The sequence below is a fragment of the Siphateles boraxobius genome, unplaced genomic scaffold (assembly GCF_051911475.1).
Source record: "Siphateles boraxobius isolate OS27281-9 unplaced genomic scaffold, OSU_SipBor_1 6, whole genome shotgun sequence".
NCBI classification, from domain to species: Eukaryota; Metazoa; Chordata; class Actinopteri; order Cypriniformes; family Leuciscidae; genus Siphateles; species Siphateles boraxobius.
Window position 1 is genome coordinate 15,815,127 of NW_027509186.1, and position 18,678 is coordinate 15,833,804.

General features: G+C 38.2%; 2 protein-coding genes across 2 annotated transcripts in view; one reads left to right on the forward strand and one right to left on the reverse strand.

The window, feature by feature from the left end:
• Nucleotides 1-12: 12 nt before the first annotated feature.
• On the reverse strand, nucleotides 13-2,362 carry psenen (presenilin enhancer, gamma-secretase subunit). Its single transcript, XM_077207375.1, has 4 exons — nucleotides 2,253-2,362; nucleotides 1,762-1,854; nucleotides 1,572-1,676; nucleotides 13-299 (listed from the first exon to the last, which is right to left on the reverse strand). The coding sequence occupies exons 2-4, from the start codon at nucleotides 1,820-1,822 to the stop codon at nucleotides 160-162; spliced, it is 306 nt and encodes a 101-aa protein (XP_077063490.1). The 5' UTR covers nucleotides 1,823-1,854; nucleotides 2,253-2,362; the 3' UTR covers nucleotides 13-159.
• Nucleotides 2,363-3,387: 1,025 nt separating this feature from the next.
• kmt2bb (lysine (K)-specific methyltransferase 2Bb) overlaps nucleotides 3,388-18,678 on the forward strand; it is a 46,696-nt gene continuing 31,405 nt past the window's right edge. The window contains exons 1-13 of the mRNA XM_077207840.1: nucleotides 3,388-3,752; nucleotides 6,763-6,841; nucleotides 7,178-10,453; nucleotides 10,784-10,983; nucleotides 12,539-12,643; nucleotides 14,805-14,961; nucleotides 15,313-15,523; nucleotides 16,849-16,913; nucleotides 17,007-17,261; nucleotides 17,421-17,527; nucleotides 17,633-17,743; nucleotides 17,959-18,072; nucleotides 18,278-18,424. Of these exons, the coding sequence (XP_077063955.1) occupies nucleotides 3,444-3,752; nucleotides 6,763-6,841; nucleotides 7,178-10,453; nucleotides 10,784-10,983; nucleotides 12,539-12,643; nucleotides 14,805-14,961; nucleotides 15,313-15,523; nucleotides 16,849-16,913; nucleotides 17,007-17,261; nucleotides 17,421-17,527; nucleotides 17,633-17,743; nucleotides 17,959-18,072; nucleotides 18,278-18,424 (5,136 nt within the window). The 5' untranslated portion in view covers nucleotides 3,388-3,443. The remainder of the gene's footprint in view (nucleotides 3,753-6,762; nucleotides 6,842-7,177; nucleotides 10,454-10,783; nucleotides 10,984-12,538; nucleotides 12,644-14,804; nucleotides 14,962-15,312; nucleotides 15,524-16,848; nucleotides 16,914-17,006; nucleotides 17,262-17,420; nucleotides 17,528-17,632; nucleotides 17,744-17,958; nucleotides 18,073-18,277; nucleotides 18,425-18,678) is intronic.

The following is an 18,678-nucleotide window of genomic DNA, read 5'->3' on the forward strand; positions in this document are numbered from 1 at the left end:
GTGACACTGCAGGAAATTTTCAGATTTTATTTGAAATGGTGCAAAACACAATTTTTATTAATGGACAACACAGACAACAGTGGTCAAATTAGCGAAGGAGCATCATGTCGATGGGAGGAGAATAAAAAAAAAGAGGTATTTTAAAGCAGCGCCATCTGATCAGGCTGTGCCGAGCGGAATGGTGAAGGAGAGGTAATCTCCCACCTCACCCCACCTTGCTCTGAAATGCTGGAAAATGGTGATCCACGTCGTCAGCACGGCCACCCACAGTAAAAGCCCCATAGCTGACTTCTTTACATCTGTTGAAGGCAGAAGAAGAAGAAGCAGTACACATTACATCCTAATGTCAAACGCTGAAATAAATATACACCAGTCAAGTTTCAAGATGGACACTGGACTGAAGCAACTTAAGTTTACTTGAATATTGATACATCATGTTTAAATGTGAGTATCAAATATGATACAACAGGTTGACGAACATTCATTTCTCAATCATCGTTGTATTGCATCGCATTATATGTTTTGCTCCTCACAATTAAAACTACACCGCTTCAATCATAAAACTTAGCAATTAAATTAAACATCTTACTAAAACATATTATTGGGAGATAAGGAGTGACAACTATATTTATTTGCATTTTCTGCAAGTAGTCTGCTATACTGTTAGGAAGAGCTCATTGATTACATTACAAGCCATAAGAATCTTAGCCATATAAATATCAGCAACTGTACTAAATTGCATATTTTTTAGATAAATTATAAGAGATATTTTCCCCTCCAATATATAATACTATATGCATCAAATATGATAAACATATGTAAACCTTTTATTTTTAAGATTTGCTTATATATTGTACCTAGTAAATTAAATAAACGGTTCCATATAAAATATGCACAAATACACTATTTTTCAAAAAGGTCAAAGGCAATTCACCTATTGCCCTGTGTAACACACATCTAACTGTCCACAAAGGGCAACTCAGCTGGCTTAAAAAAATTATGTTTTAATGAAATATTGTGCTATTTACAGTTATGCATTTGGCAGACGCTTGTATTCATTTTATCAGTTAATAAATTCACTATATAGTAGCAGTTGTTTAAAAGCAACAGCAACAATCATCACCAGAATGCAGAACAATATTCACAATACAGCATGATTTCTCAAACCTTATTGCTTAAATATAACATTTTATTTAATACAAGTGATTGATGAACACAAGTAACTCCTTAAAGTATTTCCTGGACTCAAAATATGCCCTTAAAAGTATCAAGAGGCTTGCATATAAACACACTTGAGTTTACACAAACTCGGCTTAAGCATTCCAGCGAGGGAACAGCATCTATCGGCTTGTTCATCTCTGCAATGTGAATATCCCCTGGAAGTTTTTTTGCAAAGCAAATGGCAAGGAGACCCCCTCCTGACTTAAAATCTGAGTTTAGACTTATTTAAAGAGACATTTTAAAACAGGTTGTGGGAAGAGTTGCAAGGAAGAATATCACCCACAGCAATGTGGTAAAACACAAGTTTTGTGAAAAAGTGTGACTCATGACATGTATTGTCACATACTCACAAGATTTGAGCTGTGGTTGTTCTGTGTATGCAGGTTTTAAAAAGGCCTCTTTGAAAAACCACATCACATTAACCAGCCAGAGAAAGGGGAGGAATGCAAAACCACCTGAGGAAAAAATTAGCACATTGAAAACAACAACACTTGTACACAAAACATTGAAGTGTCACGATATCCCATTGTCACAGCTTACCTAGGTAGTATCTTCTGCAGAGCTGAAGCTTCTCTTCATTGGGAATTCGTTCAAGATTCATAGTTGTGATTTGTTGTGATGGTGGTGGGCTTTCTGTGAAGAAAAGAGTTCGTTTATAAATCCAGACACCAATATCTGATCAATATCCTGAAACATTGCTGCCATCTGCCTACTCAAAACAGTACTGTCATAACACAGTGATTCACATGATCGCGAGCTAAAGGGAAATTGGGATTACTGTGAAACATCATGCACTTAAGCCCCCTTCACAGCTTTGTCCTAAAATCAAAACATCTAATCAACACAATTGAGACACTGCTTGCAAAACAGTCAAAATGATCAGAGCAATAAGATGGATTTTCTAACCTAAGTTACACCTCAGTCAAACAGCATTACTAGACTGCGAGCAAACAAAAACCGATCGCATACGTTAGACTGTTTTCTCTAAAATCTAAAACTGATCGTTTGTTTTAATGAAGGTGGGTTGATACCTTAACAGCCGAGCTCAGATGAGAAAACGGAGGGTTTAACACAACAAAGGCGAGGGGGGAAACAACTTTTATGGTTCCGCTTCCTGATGAAAACTATGACGAGACGTCACTCTACGGCGTTGCATGATGGATAATAGAGTTTTCTAGGACAGGCGTGAAGCGCGTGACTGATATTCAAATCATGGGTTTTAGAGTATAACCCTTTAGTCTAATAGCCTAACTGGCGATTGTCACAAAAAAAAACATGTTTAGGTCGCATTTCACCCCAGAAAGCAATTATTTTTTTGCTGCTATTTGCCTTTATTTTCATTACAATTCTCCACAAAATTATCTGTTCTACAATGTGTCCAGATGCTTCATTTTGAAATTCCCTTTATTCTTACAGTGATTTTTTTTACAGTAAAAACCATTGCTACTACAATCTAATAATGTAAATAACATTAAGCACAAATAACAGTAAATACTGACATGATGTAAATAAACAGCTATTATTAATACTAAAACTAAAAAATACTATATTGAAATATTATTTAATATTTACATAGTATGTTAGTTATTTTTGCATTACAATCGTGCAAATATACATAAACAATGTGCTTATTGTGAAATCCATAAACAATATAATTTACTAGATGTTAAAAAATGCATGCATGGACAAGGATCAACATGATTCAACACTGGAGTGGCGCATGGAGGCGCTTTTTTGTTCATTTGTCTATTCAAATGGTTAAAATATCTTAAATGTTATAACAAAAGAATGGAATTAACTATAAAAATATTATTTTCCACACTGAAAGCAAGGCCTTACTTCTTCTTACCAATAGAATCATTAATATTCCAATATTTTTCCCCACAAGCCCAGTTTTATTTGATTGAAATAATTATTATCTATTAAATAAGAAATAAAAATGATAAATACATTATGTAGTTTAATAAATATACAAACTAAATAAAACGTTTGTAAAACAATATAATACAAAATATATATTTTTAATAAAACAACGATATATTAAAATAATAAATAATGTACATTCAACACTTGCCTTGACAGTTCTGTCCAGATGTTGTGGAAGTACACTTCATTCCCAGCCTACACTTCCCATAGTGCAGCGCGCATCCACCCCCCTCCCATCAGCGCTTTCCCTCTTCTCGCTGCCTGAGTTTCTGTCTATCGGTGTTGTTGTTGATGCGATGATGGCGGCAGCGGGATGCGGATCAGCAACCGCGGCTGCCGTTGTGGGCGCAGGCGGTATGGGCGCGGCGCGGGGTCGCTTCCCCGGTCGGCCTTGGTCGTCGCGGAGCCGTTTGCGTTCGGAGAAGCGATGGCAGCTCGGCCGCTCTGGCACAGATCTAGACGAGATCTCCTCTAACGGAGGCCCGAGGCCCACCTGCCTGGTGCTCGCGCTGAACGAGGACCAGTCTCACTTGCGCCTTATCGGGCTAGAGGCGAGCTACAAGAGCCTGGGAGAGGCTGGATACAGCTCGAGTGGGAGCGAAGAGGTGAGTGCATGGCTCAAACTGGCGGTTTTTACTGTAGCAATCAAATGCACCAGTGCGAGCTTGTTTTTGCGCGACCGTGTTTCATAGGAAGGAATACGAATACAAGTAGCGCGAGCGAGCGCAGTGACTGCCGTATAGCGTTACATTAAAACTCGGAGGGGGAGGGGGCAGTTACTGTAGCATTGTAGCTCACAGCAGATTGTGGGTCAGAGATCATGCAGTTTGAATTTTATTTTAATTTCATTTCATACAGTTGTGGGTGTTGCATATAAACACCACTGTATGCGTTAACTGGTCCTCTTTGCACGTGCATATTGTCTTTTTTTTCTTCTATGCATGCACCAGTTGCAACACCCAGTTTACTGGACTTGATTCTTGTGACAGATTGCTGATAAGAGCATTCAGTGCTGCTGGATCACCTGCAGTGAAGAACAATGATGTTACTTTAATGCTTAAAAGGTCATTCCACGACAGTCAATGAATATATAGGCTATGTGGGTATCTTTATCAATGGATAGCTGACACAAACTTTCACTGTGTGTTACTTATGCTTTGTGGGATTTGTCTTAACACATCAGACATAGTCCTGTGAATTTATTTATTTTCTTATTTCATTTGCTGAATCTTTTTCTATTATGATGCATATTAGTCTGTCCCTAGTCAGTGTTTCCAAATCCCCCTGTGTATTAGCAACAAAGTATGTAAATTCATGTTGTAATTGTAAAAAATATGTAATATTGATGTTATATGAAAAATATTCAGTTATAATATTTTTGGATAATTATATTTGTAGATTTTAGACCTAATATATGTTGACTTAAGGTAATATTGTATTGAAAATAAATACTTCCCAGATTATGATAAGGTATGTTTTGTTACCTTTATTACCAGCATAACTTGATTAGTCTATAAATTCTCATAATGACGTCTTGTTCCGATTTGAACCTTATCACACATATATTTAGTTAGGTGTGTCAGTAGGTGACGATTTTAAATTGTGAGCCCTTTTACTATGGTTTTGTACAGTAAACAACTAATTATCAAAAACTGGACATTTGTAGCAATGTAATTGTTTTTTTCTGTAGCATCATCATAACCTTGTGTGCAAGTCTACTAAATGAACGATAACATTGACAAACCTGTTGTGTTTTTAAAGGCATAGGCTAGTTATATCATATCAACATAAAGGCCTATTAATTGTTGAAAACTAATGTATTTGAAATGGATTGATGTGTTACGACACTGTGCTGATCAGTGTACAGGGTTTCCACAATAATGGAAAACCTGGACATATTATGAATTGTAAAATGGTGATTTGCACACCTGTTAAATTCTTGGAAATGTGTGTAGTTTTAATAGTTGTGCTTGGCCTTAGCCAGAAATTGCTCTTTGTGAGTGCACTGTATGAATTCTTTCTAAAAGTCCTTATCCTGTAATCTTGAACAATGAGAAAAGTCACATGAATTCATTGGTCAAGAGGCATTGGAATCCTGTATGCAGCTTTTTTCTGGTGCACTTGTTTCACCTATGCGTCATGTCTCATTGGCATGGAAATGTGCTATGGTTACTTGTGTTGTGTTGCCTGAGCAGAAAGATGCAACTGAAATAAAAAAGATGATCAAGGTCAAAGTTTTGTGGACTTTGAAGGTTTGAAGACGCTCTGACACTTATAAAAATAGATACGGGGCTATTGTCTGTGTATTAGCTTCTCTGTGAGGTTTACGGTTTCGGTTTTTGGTTAACTTCTGTAAACTTGAAGTAATCAGTGCAGGTTTTACAAGTTTGCAGGGTAACTCTCTGCCAATATGCTATCTGTTGTAATATTGTGTATAGGATGTGATTTTAGTCAGTGCAGTAACACTTATTTGACCATGCTGCATGTAAACTTATCAATAGACATATTTTTAATGTTTCCAATAGATGTTAAAATAACAGAGATTGTGTAAGAATAAACAGTACTTTACCTGAGTTTTGTTTTCTTAATACTAAATAATTAATCAGTTATTTTCAAGTTTACTAGGGTGGTTAACAGCAGAGTTGTTCCAGTTGCGTTGTTTCACACAACAGAATAGTGGAGTTGTTTCAGTTCAGTTCTTTCTTTGTCTTTGAGCTTGAGCTGTGTTCTGTGAAGTGTGAAACAAGAGAGTTATGTCTTCTACAGTTCAGTGTTTTAACACTTGTAAGGCCTAATTCTAATAAGGCCTTAAATCTTTGTCAAACACAGAAATGGCATTAGGCTACTTGTTGTGGTGTTCTGTTTATATTCAGTACATTATGGACAAGGTGAATCTTAAACAAGGCATTCATTTATGCAGAAAAGTGCCACAAAGCGTTTGTGAATAACAACTCCTTTATAAATGTTCAGTCCTTAAAATTAAAAATATGTACTACCTGTTTTAAAGCTTCAGCAACATTTTGCCAAATATGCAAATATATGCATTGTCATGTCTTGTTTAGCCTTTTTTTAAACTGACATTTTCATGTACTACCGTTGATAAATTTGGGTTCTGTAAGATTTTTTAAATGTTTTTGAAAGAAGTCTCTTATGCTCAATGCTCACCAAAGCTCCATTTATTTAATCAAACATACAGTAAAACAGTAACAATTTAAAATAACTGTTTTCTATTTTAATATATATTTTAAAATGCTCATGGAAGGTTATTATCAGTGTTAAACACTGCTGATTATAAGCTGCTTAATATTTTTCTGGAAAAGGTGAAACATTTTTTCAGGATTCTTTGATGAGTAGAAAGGTTAACAGAACAGCAATTATACACGTCTTTACTGTCAATTTTGATCATTTTAGGGTGCCCTTGCTAAATAAAAGTATTAGTTTCTTTTAAAAATATCCCAAACATCTTACTGACCACAAACTTTAGAACTGTAGTGTATCTATGTGATGTGTACTGGGCTATATCACAGTAAATTATGTAAAAATACAACAAACAAGTAAAGTGTAGACTTGAAACAAGTTACGCATGTTAAATTCAAATCTCTTTTTGACTTTCAGGGAGCCGAATTCAAAGGATTTGATGTTCAAAACGAAAATGGCAGCGCCCCGGTTCGGGGTAGACGAAATCCATATAAACGTAAGTGTGGCTTCAAATGCAAATAATTCAGAAAGTCCCCTCTAAGTTTGTGTTTGTATTGTAGCTTTTTTTATAGCATAAAATGATCCCATACGATATAAGTAAAAAAACAACAACTAATTTTAGTAATTTTTCATCTTGTACAACAGAGCGTAACTTCAATGACTCGAGAACAAACAGTGTTGGCATAGCTCATTTAAAAGATACATGTTATTATTTCAGTCTCCACTTGATAGTCACTGGAGCTTAAGCCCTAACATGTTTGAATCACTTGACCACTGTGGAATGAATATAATTAAATTAAATTAAATTAAATCTAGAATCGTCTGTTTTCAGGTGATCGTGCTTCAGCAAAGTCGTCAAGGAGGATACGTCAAAGGCTGGCTCTTCCAGTCTCTCCTTTTGTTGAAAAAACAGGTTCAGAAGATCCTCAAAATGATTCATGTTCTGTTCAGCAACTACACAGTCAAGAGTCTCTAAAGGACACATCAGTAGATGATGATGGTGGTGATGGAGGATCAGAGAAGCCCACCAGGAGAAAAAGGGGATCAACAAAACGGGAGACCCAATCAACTCCAAGGATCACAATCAAGTTGGTGGCCAAGAAGACAGTGGTTAAAGTCCAACGTAGATCTGGTAAAAAACAGAAGGAAATCAAATCTGAAGTTACAGAGAGTCAGTGTGCCCAAATCTCAAATGCTCATGTGAAATTAAAGACAAACGTACCAGCCAGTGAAATCAATGCTGGTGAGCCAAAGGATGAGGTTTGTACCAGAAGGCGAGGAAGATCTGCTGATAAGAAATTAGAATCCACTCCACAAACAGATCCTAAAAAAGAGACCAATGACCAAAAACTCAAGCTGAGGAAATCAACTCGAAGGTCTCAAAATCCACCTCTCAATGAAAGTATGGAGCCAAAACCTGATGATAAGTCAGAACAAGAGGCATCAGAGGTAAATAAGCTTGTGATTAGGAGACAACGCAGAAGGCACTCAAATGTTCCACAAGAATCTGGAAACCAGAGTTTAGCAGAGTCGCTTTTAGAGGTCTCAACAATTGATGAATCCAGGTCACCTTCAAAGAAGAAAAAAAAGAAAAAGAAGAAGAAAAATCGTAAAGAATCTGAAAGGAATCAGGAGCCTCATTCACCATCAGCAAAAGATCTTGGCCACTCAGCTGATGATCCTCAAAAACTCTCTTTTGACAATGATTTTGTCGGAATTCCAGGTTTAAAACTGACCAGAATACGAAACCCCAAAGCCCGTTCTCGCAAGAAACGCTGCAAGTTTGTGTGGACTCTTACACTGGTGAAAAGCAAAAGCAAAGATTCCCATATCCAAGAGAATCCAAGCAAAACTCAAGAAAGCAAAAGCAAAAATTCCCAAGTCCAAGATGATCTCCAAAAATTGCAAGAAATCAAACCCCAAGATTCTCAAGTCCAAGAGAGGCCAAGCAAAGTAGGTGAAAGCCCCACCACAGAGGCTGAACTTGCTTCTAAATGTGATGAGGAAGTAGATGTTTCTACAGAAGCAGAATCCACATCTGCTCCTTCCAATACCTTGGAAGCTAGCTCTTCGCAGGAGTCGCAAAACATAGAGAACACTGCCTGTGATCTATTTCCTGAAAGCCCAGAGAACCCAGTGGCCATTGAGAAGGTTGAGAAGACCCTAGAAAAGGAAAACAAGGTGGCTCTGGAAAAGTCAGAAATTGCAACTGAAGCACATCCAGATGAGGCCACTCAGATGGACCCTGAAGATCTGATAAGTAACGATTCCGTTCCACCACTTCAAATCAAAGTTGTCTCCTCACCAGGTAAAAACAACAGCTTAAAGCAATCCTTTTTAATTCAGCAAGTTACAACTTCACCTGAATTAAGAGAACCTGCAAAAGTTGAAGACCATCAAAAGACAGATAATGTGTTGGAAATTACTGCTACCACTCCCGCCCCCAAAGCAAGGAACAAGCTATGTCAAAACACTGCTCGGAAGAAACGTACAAGACGCAATCACTGGACAATTTACAGACGAAAGTGCAGGCGGAAGGGCAAATTGAATGAATCTCAAGAAAACCCTGCATCTGAAATTGCAACTGAAACGGAATCTCAGGTGGAGGAATCGCCAGTATTGCCAACATCAGTGCCAGCACCTGTAGAATCCAAACCAAAAAGGCATTTAAGTAAAGTTATGCAGAAAAAAGGTAAAAGGTCCATTCCACCAGCTACAGAACCATTACCTGAAGCAGCTGAATCTCAGGTCATCGAACAAACTGTTGAAACCCCTCCAACCAGTCCTAGTCTTGGGACAGAACCCCAGCCAGAGATAAAACTTGAGACAGCATCAATTGAAACTGAAGAGGTTCTAGTTTTAGAGCCTTCCGTGAGAGATCACCCACAGGTACCTCCTCCCTCACACAGGCAAATAAAACGGGTCAAGCGTAGAAGAAAGTCTTTGATTGGACGGCGAATAAGAAATCCCAAATTGCAAAAGAAGAAGTTGTTTGAGGTTAGGGACGATTGCCCAACAATGACAGGGTCTGAAGTAGGAGAGTCTAAACTAGTTGGTATATTCTCAACAAAGTACAAGAGGAAACAGATTTCGAGTCTTCAGTCATTAGAGGGTAGACGGAAAAAAGCTAAGCTCTTATCCAATCAGTTGGAGAACACCAGTGGTGATCAACTTTTCGATCAGCCAGAAAAGGATTTTGTGAATGTGAAAACAGACCAAGATCAAGAGATCCAACGAAGCAAAACAAAGTTCGTGAAAACCATTAGACATTTCATAATGCCAGTTGTTAGTGCCCGATCCTCTCGGGTTATAAAAACACCAAAGAGGTTCATGGATGATCTTGGTATGTCAGATCTTCCCCGCAAGAACTCCCAAAAGAAGCTTGGTCTGCAACCGAAATCAAAGAAACCTGAATCCAATGAATGCGGTGAACTTGGATCTCTTCAGTCTCAGGATGAAGATGAAGTGAGTGAAACTGATCTTGATTTGTCTTCCGCTTGGGACTCAAAACCTAAATCACCTGATGATGTTGAGATCTTCAGTGAGGAGAAGCAGCCTGGGAAAAGGCGATCCCTACTCAGAGATCCTGGTTTCAAATGGGGAGTGCTGGAGCCTGCCAATGAAGATGTGTATACTTTTGATGAAGATCTTGACAAGGAGTTAGAGACCTTGCTATCTGCCAAAGATTTTACAGTGGACTCGTTGCTGGATCCCATCCAAAAGAAGAAAAAATCCTCAAAATTCAAAGCGCAAACATCAAAATTTAGGTTATACAAAAAGCTTAAACTTAAACAGAGTCTCTCAAGGTGTAAAAAGACCCCAAAGGACAAAGTAGGCAAAGTTGTATCATCCCCTGCCAAGACACAGAAGAAGGAGTTGGAAGAAGGGGCCAGTCTAATAAAGTCTCTCAGAGACATGAAGAAGGAAAAAGCAAAACTCAAGATTGAGGATCTCAACACCCCTGGGGTTGTTCGCAAAGTCTCCATCTGTGTGCGAGCTCTGAGTGCCAAGTTGCTGGCGCAACACCAGGCAAAAGACATTCAAGAGGATGACCTGCCAGATGAGTTTTCCATTCATACTGACATCTCTCTTCCCAATAAATGCAAAGGTGGGCAAAGCTTAAACCTCTAAACCTTTAATTATAAATAAATGCTGTCTACCTTAAAATACACTTGATATCAGAATAGACTTGTAAAACAAATTCCTGGTCTCATTATAAACAAATAATCAGTTCTCGTTATTCCAAAGATATTTCTTCCAAATTTTCTTTCTAAAATGTTCCTATTAGTTAAGTTAATTGAACACAGTTCATGGTTTCTACAATCATTGAGTATTTTGTCAAATAATGCCATTTCATGTTAACTTCAAAGTTTGTTATAAAGTACTACTTGACAGTATTTTGGTCTTAACATGTCCATACACATTTGTTATTTTTCAGACTTTGATAAGATACATCTCACAGAATCAGAAGGACTGGTTTCTGAGGACACTCAGAAACATGCCGTTGACATTGAGGAGAAAACTACCACCCAGCGCCCTCGCCTGACAGGAGCCAACAAGCGCATGTTCAACCTCCTCAAGAAAGCCAAGGTTCAACTCATCAAAATAGATCAGCAGAAACAGCTGAAATCATCTGGGGTAAGTCCATTTATCTAAATGTGTAATTTTCCATTAAGATTAACTGTTTTTATAAATACTTTGGGTCATGGGGTAATGTGGACACTAGGGCTGGGTAAAAATATCGATTCATCAATGCATTGCAATTATTTGGTTTCTCAATTCAATATCGATTCATCAAATCCTATGAATCGATTCAGCCCACCGGCCAGTGGCGGCGCTGTGGGCAACACTCTAGTGAGAGCGTTCAGCGTTGTACAAGACGCGCTTTACCAAAACAGCAAGATGACGGACAGCAGCTGCACTCCGTTCAAGCCTGCACCACCAACTAGGGACGTCGTTAGGCCTATTTTAGGGGGGCTGAAGCTACCCCAAAATGTTCCTAAGCCCCCCTAAATGATAATAAGAACAACAATAAGTCTCCGGGAGTCTCCCGCATATTGATAGCGGCTCCCTGATGTCCGCAAATTAGTTCAAATCTCCCGAAATCTAGAGCTCGCGAGTTCCGAACCGTGTAGTGTGCGTTTATTTTTTTTTATGAGTATGCACATTTTGTTTCTGTTTACATTTCTTTTATAACTTGAATGTATAGGAAGAAAGAAATATACTTTCTATTACAGTTACATGCACTTTAGAGGTGTGTTAATAAAGCACCTGTTTGTTACAGTCGTGGTTTGTATTCAACGCATCAGTGTTGTGCCTGAACGCGTTCATTGAACGATAGTTCATGAACTCGTTCATATTTTGGGCGAACGTGAACTGAACGTACTTTATTACTGCCTGATGAACGTTATTGTGTACGCGTTCATTCTGGTGTCTGTGAACGCACGCTCTCTCAGTTTAACTTCGTTCAATAGGGTCAATTTAAAATTTGTGAACTGAACTTTCAACTAGTTCATGTAGAAAGTGAACTTTCCCAACACTGCAAGACATGTACAATATTGTACAATTTGTTCTGCTAAATAACCATGACAGGAAACATGCTAGGGTCAATTTGTTCTTAAACATTGGTAATACTGCACACATTATTTAAAAATATACTTAGGAACTTAATTACTTGTGTATTTACTAATTATTGAATCGACATCGAAGCTAATAAATCAATATCGCATCGAATCGAATTGTGAAATTCCTAACAATACCCAGCCCTAGTGGACACGTAGTATGTAACGATAGGATATATTTTGAAAGATATATTTTCTTTTTATTCAGCAAGGATGCATTCAATTTATCAAAAATGACAGTTTCCACAAAAACATTAAGCTGCACAACTGTTTTCTACACTGATAATAACGAGAAATGTTTCTTGAGCAGCCAATCTGCGTATTGGAATGATTCAGCTTTGTCATCACAGGAATAAATTACATTTTAAAATGTATTTTTGCTGTGTACAATAAATGCATCCTTGGTGTGCAAGAGACTGCTTTCAAAAACATTAAAAAATAATTACCTTAAACTTTTGAACAATAGTGCATGCTTTAAGACATTCTTACTCGGTAGATGCTTTTTGACCATGTGTATAATTGAAGTGCTATTAATTTTGTTTTCATCTGTTTTCACACCTTGTTTGTGGTAGCTTTTGCCAGAGGGTAGAATTACTGCAACAAAGAGACAGAGACGAAAACCGAAAGCACGGCTTGAAAATGCCTGCCCCAACAAGACTGATGCTTCTCCAGAGCAGGTATCAGGTTTTTCTAGGGCTGGGTACCGAGTTCGGTACTTTTTAGGTACCGACCGAATTGCCTCGATACTACCGAGTATCGAAACATGTCTTGTTTTTCGGTACCAAGTTTCGATACCTAAGTGGTTAATCTCGTCAACGTCAGTGAAACAATAAACATGCAGCATGATTGGCTGTGGCGGAAAAACACTAGTTTACGCGGCTGCCCAGAGACGTGGCTCGTCGCACGTGAGGCTGTAGTGTGTGTGTGTGTGTGTGTGTAAGCGTCCAACCCAGATAGATAGAAAATATGTGGAAATGATCAAAAGTGTACCTATGTACCCGACTCGATGCCATAAGCACACGATGCAATATTTTCGACAAGATAATTGCTGCCAAGACCGGTAACACGGTAAATCTGATAAGGCACTTAAAAGCGCACAGAATACACTCGAGAGTAGAAAGTTTATCAGCCTTCGACTACAAGAACTGGAGCGCGTCACATATAAACCAAAACTCAGCGTATAGGATACTTGCCTCACAGACATGAGAAATAGTTCTATATATGTTCAAAATATTTCTACTTTTAAACGGAACAATTAGAAATAAATAGTTTGATTACCTAATCCATATAGGCGCGCGCGCGTTCACTACTGCAGGGATGACGAGTCAGCATCGCAAATTCGCAATAATCATCTTTGCAGCCAACACGTTTAGTAAACACTTGTTCATTAATAAATAATTAAAATATCTCCTTGCTATCGTTTCCCGATACATCCATAATCATTAGGCTACTTTTGCCAGTGCTTTGCGCAAGCTTCATGTGTGCTGAGCGCAAGGCATATATCCCGCACCCCAGTAGCCTATATTTAATTCAATGGACATTTATTTGTATAGCATTTTCACAATACATATCGTTTCAAAGGAGCTTTACAGAAAATGCATGCGTCTAAATTACAATTTAGAGTGATCTTTTATCAGGGGTGACTGTGTGTAATGCATTTCAATTAATTTTCATTCAGTTTCATTGTTAAACAATGCATTAAGTTAAGGCAGAAACAATGAGCTCATTGAAGTAAAGAATACATGTTGTTAAATGATTAGGAAACATAGAAAACTTTAGCATTGGTGCTTTTTTACAGACTCAATTTTGTTACGATACCCAGCACATATTAGTGTTGCACTGTGCACCGATACTTCAAAAGTGTCGCGATTCTCGAAAATGTCACGATTCCTAAATGTATTAGTATCGATACTTCTATGAATGACCGCGTTCCAGATTCGTAAGAGATGTATTTCATGTTGGTGTGTGCAACGCACGCTTGACCACATGTGCGAGCACAAGTGATACTGTGGCCGCTGGTCAGTAGCGGAGTGACAATCGGGAGAGTCAGGACTTTTCCCGGTGGGCCGGTAGTGTTTAGAGGCCGCGAGGGCCGGTCTGATTGTTATACATTGCAAGTTCTTAGCAACACCCCATTCGGCGGACTGATGTACGGCCGAACAAACTGTGCAGAGTGGAGAGTCTCCGCAACGGCGATAGATAGAATCGCTTGTCCGAGTGAAGACGGTGCGCGAGCCGCAAAAGACACTGTATCCATGCAACTGACAGCAGCGAAAAAGAGCGCTCAGCTTGATTTAAAAAACAACTGATTATAGCACTATATCTCTTGTTTAATAGCGAACTAAATGAATGCTCTGCTAGTTAACTGGAGATGTTTTATTTATTTTTGTAGTAGGTGTACAACTTTCCCCCCAACTTTCATAGATAAAGTTAATAATTTGCAAGCTGCTAAAATAAAGCAAAACATCAGCTAAAATGATCTATAGGCTATGTGATTATAATCAGAGCATGCTGTGCATGTTTGTCTGTGATTTATTTATATAAGGTTATTAAAGCATTTAAAGAGCACAGACCTAGTCAAAGGAGGTCTATTTGTGAAACGCCTTGTAAGAAATACTTTTGCTTTTCAGGAAAAGTATCAAAAAAGTATCGATATCGCAATTCTTGACTTGGTATCGGTATCGAAACAATAATTTTGGTATCGTGACAACACTAGCACACACTAATTGTAATTATTGACATTATTTTGGCTAATAGGATGCCAGTCAAACCAGTATGATAACAGAACAGAATTTGTTGAGTGCTTTTGTTTTTATACTTTACAAATCTCTCCATAAGGAACCTGCCAGAGGGGGGCCTCGCATTAAGCACGTATGCAGAGCTGCAGCTGTGGTTTTGGGTCAGCCTCGTGCCATGGTCCCCGACGACATCCCCCGGCTTAGTGCGCTACCCCTGCACGAGAGATCGGACATATCCCCTTCACCTGCAGAAAAAGGTACCATCACTTACTCTGCAAACTGCAAAGATTACCAATAAACCCAAGAGAGGATCTCATAATAGACTTCAGTTAGTGTAACTTGTTATAAACCATTTTTTTAGATGTGTTTCTACCTATATTTTCTACAATATTTCACTGTTTATATATTCAAAACATATTTTATGTGATTTATGAATAATACATTTCTGGTCTGTTCCAAAGCCTAGTAAGCTACCAGACAGCATTGTATTTGCCTTAAAAAATTACACAGCATGGCAGTTCACTAGCCCTATTTTCTTGATAGTATTTGATACCTTTTGTTAATTATGAATCAAGGCTGTGTTTTGAAATTTTGTATCACTGTTGCAGGAGTCGAGTCTCATTCTGACCCGGAAAGCCCTGTATTACAAGAACACAGAACACCAAAGTTTCGTCGCAGTAGAGGTCATTTCTTTGGGAACCGGTCCCGACGGTGTGGGGAGTGTAAAGGTTGCCTGCATGAGGAGGACTGTGGCAGGTGCATCAACTGTTTGGACAAACCCAAGTTTGGTGGCCCCAACACAAAACGGCAGTGCTGTGTGTAAGTCTGTTTATGTTATTTTACCCAGACTACTTGACACTCAGTTCATAATTTAGTCTTTCAGGCACTGTAGGTCATGGGAGAAACCAGCTTTTTCCCTCACTTCTCATTTTAATTTAAAGGTGCTGTATGTAATTTTTTGACCACTGAAGCATACAAATATCATATGTTTGCAGAGATTTAGGAAACATGCTAAGTTCACATACTTGTTTCTCTGCAACACAATGCTATAGATAGTTATTCTACTTTGAAAAGTGCATCCCTAGTAAACGAACTGGGTCAGAGATCGCAGGTTGTACCTGACCTAAAAAGCCTCAGCATCCATCTAAAAAGCTCTATGACCTTTGATATAGGCATATCAAAACACAGATACAGTACATTAGCTGATCAACTTAGAGTGTAGCGTTTGTCGGCTTCCATTGTCAATTAAGCTTGTTTGTGATGTGTGTCCTCAACCTGGAAACTCTCCAATATTTTGAATTTGGACTGCAATACCCATTTCAAACACTAGCTGTCAATATTGCATACTGCACCGTTGAAGTGAGACTACATTTTGTAAACATTAATATTTATTTATTCTTAAATTGAGGAAAAAGTTACTTTTCACAACTAGATTTATTTTAGTATTATTTATATACTATAATATATATATATATTTAGTTTTTATTTTAGTTTAATTTTTAGCAATTTGGTTATGTGCTTTTTTGTTTTTTCTTTGTATCTGTTTACCTTTAACTTATTTTCATTCATTTTTTAGTGGTTTAGCACATAAATAGTTTTAAGTTAATTGCCAACATTTATCATTTTCATTTAGGTTTCTTTGGCAAAGTTTTTCCATCTAATATTTATATCTTATTTTATTTCAGCTTAATTTCAATTAACAAAAACACATTGTAATAGTTTTCATTTTGTTTAAAAAATAACGACATTGTCAATTATCACCTTGCATACAGGTAAAATGTGTTCAAAGGAAATACCAAATTATTTGACAAAAAAAGGCAATTATGGTTAACATTCTAAATTAGTTACATTTTGTTACAACTTTTGTTACATAATGTACAGGAATCCATCTAAAAAAAGGCATTTTCAAATCCATTTGTTTTAGTTTGTTAGTTTTTTTTTTTTTTTTTTTTTTACCTGTTTTTGACAATAAAATGTATGTTTTTTTTAATGTCTGCCCCTGCTATAATTAAATTTCCTACAACAATTTTCTTGCTTTTGTCTGATTCAAGGTCCTCATATTTTTCAAACTTGGAATCAACGCAGTCCTGTCCAAATTAAACTACTCTTTCTTATTATTATTATTATACTTTTTTTTTTTTAAGATACAAGAGATGTGATCAGGTTGAAGAAAGGAAGGCCATGAGGCTAAGTGGCAAGCTCCAAAAAGGTAAGAACGTGTTTTAGAGTGAAAGCCGGCATATAAAATGAAGTGCTATGTTTATTCTTTGTACGTCTGCTATAATTGTGTCATAATTTTCAGGGCATGGGAAGAAACGTCGCTCCTCGATAAGTGTGTGTTACTCAAGTAATGAAGAAGGTGAGGCCGGCGATGGGATCGGGCGGATGTTTCCAGCCTCTCTAGGCGACAGTCCATCTGTGCGGAAACAGCCGCGGCGACACGTAAAACCACGTTCGTACTGCGACCTGTTGGATTATGACTCCGAATTCGACTGGATAGGAGCTTCAAATTCCACCTCCCCAGGCCGCAGGAGAACTCCTGGTCTTCGAAACTCTGGTTAGACATTAGTGATCAGGAATCTAGAAACGGTTTTATTCATAACTGGTTCCGTTTTTTTGAAAAGTGGAATTGAAACCAGAATCTTGTTTCTTTCACAGTTATTTACTTGCATTATTGCTCTCAGTCACATTTCTGTTTGTATTAAATGCACCACAGATTTTGTGTCATTGGACGACTTCATTGGCGAGGCTTTTGACGAGGGAGTGCGCCATCGCAGGCCTGGCTTCCACAGGGTTCCACCCATCAAACGGAAAGTTGAGAAGGTATTCATGTTGATACCGGTGGACTCTCTCAAAGAGTCCTGTCCTCATTCAGCCAAAATGTCATTGAAGCATCGAAAGCAACGTCCATTGTTCCTTTGTTCGCAGAGCCCTCAGGAGCAGACTCCACCCAGCGTCCTTGCAGCCCTCGCCAATGGTTTCGCTGAGAGAGAACAGGAGCCTGCAGAACCCACACATAAGATCCGTGTTGATTTTAAGGTAGATATCTATGTTTCTTTACAAAACGGAGTATAAAAATCAAGTTCTGTTTTATTTGTTGTCTACACAGATCTTCAGATTTCAGCACTGCAAAGGTTTGCCACATGATGGCAGCACTGTATTCTGTTATGGAATAATCAGGGCGTGATCAAAGCATGCAGCAGAAACTATGTGATGCTAAAATGTTCCTTACTCTTTTCTGTTTCTCTCCACAGGAGGACTGTAGCGTGCAGAGCGTGTGGGCGACCGGAGGTCTGAGCATCCTCACATCCGTACCCCTCGTGCCCCAGTACGCCTGCCTGCTGTGTGCCAGTAAAGGCCAACATGAGGTAGATCCTGACTGCTCTTCATTTCAGCAACACATTAAGAATGTTTTATTTTAAGGTGATTTTTCAGTTTATTTTGCCACATTACTTGATACTGATGACACATGAAAACCATCTTTACTTGGAAAAACCAAGGGAGTTTCACCAATATTGTCAAATCCTGGAAATAAAATCTTATGAATTTTCATGACAACTTAATGTTGTGCAGATGCTGTACTGTCAAGTCTGCTGTGAGCCTTTCCATCGCTTCTGCTTGGACCCTTCAGAGCGTCCACTGGAGGAGAACAAGGAGAACTGGTGCTGTCGTCGCTGCAAGTTCTGCCGCGTTTGTGGCTGCAAGAATAAAGAATCCAAGGTAGTTTGCGACACTCCAAAACATGACACCGGAGGATGATAATGTTGTTTTTGTTCCAAGCACGGTTTTGTCTTCTGTCGCTTTAAATGCTCAAGCTATTTAAAGCTGGATGGATTCTGGTTGGTTGTCAATATTTATTCATTTTTGTTCATCAGCTGGAAAAGAAAATCTTCTGAAAATGGTTCCAACAATATCGTTTCTTTGTGCCATTATAGTTGTGGTGTGAACTCATATATTTAGAACAATTTTTAGAA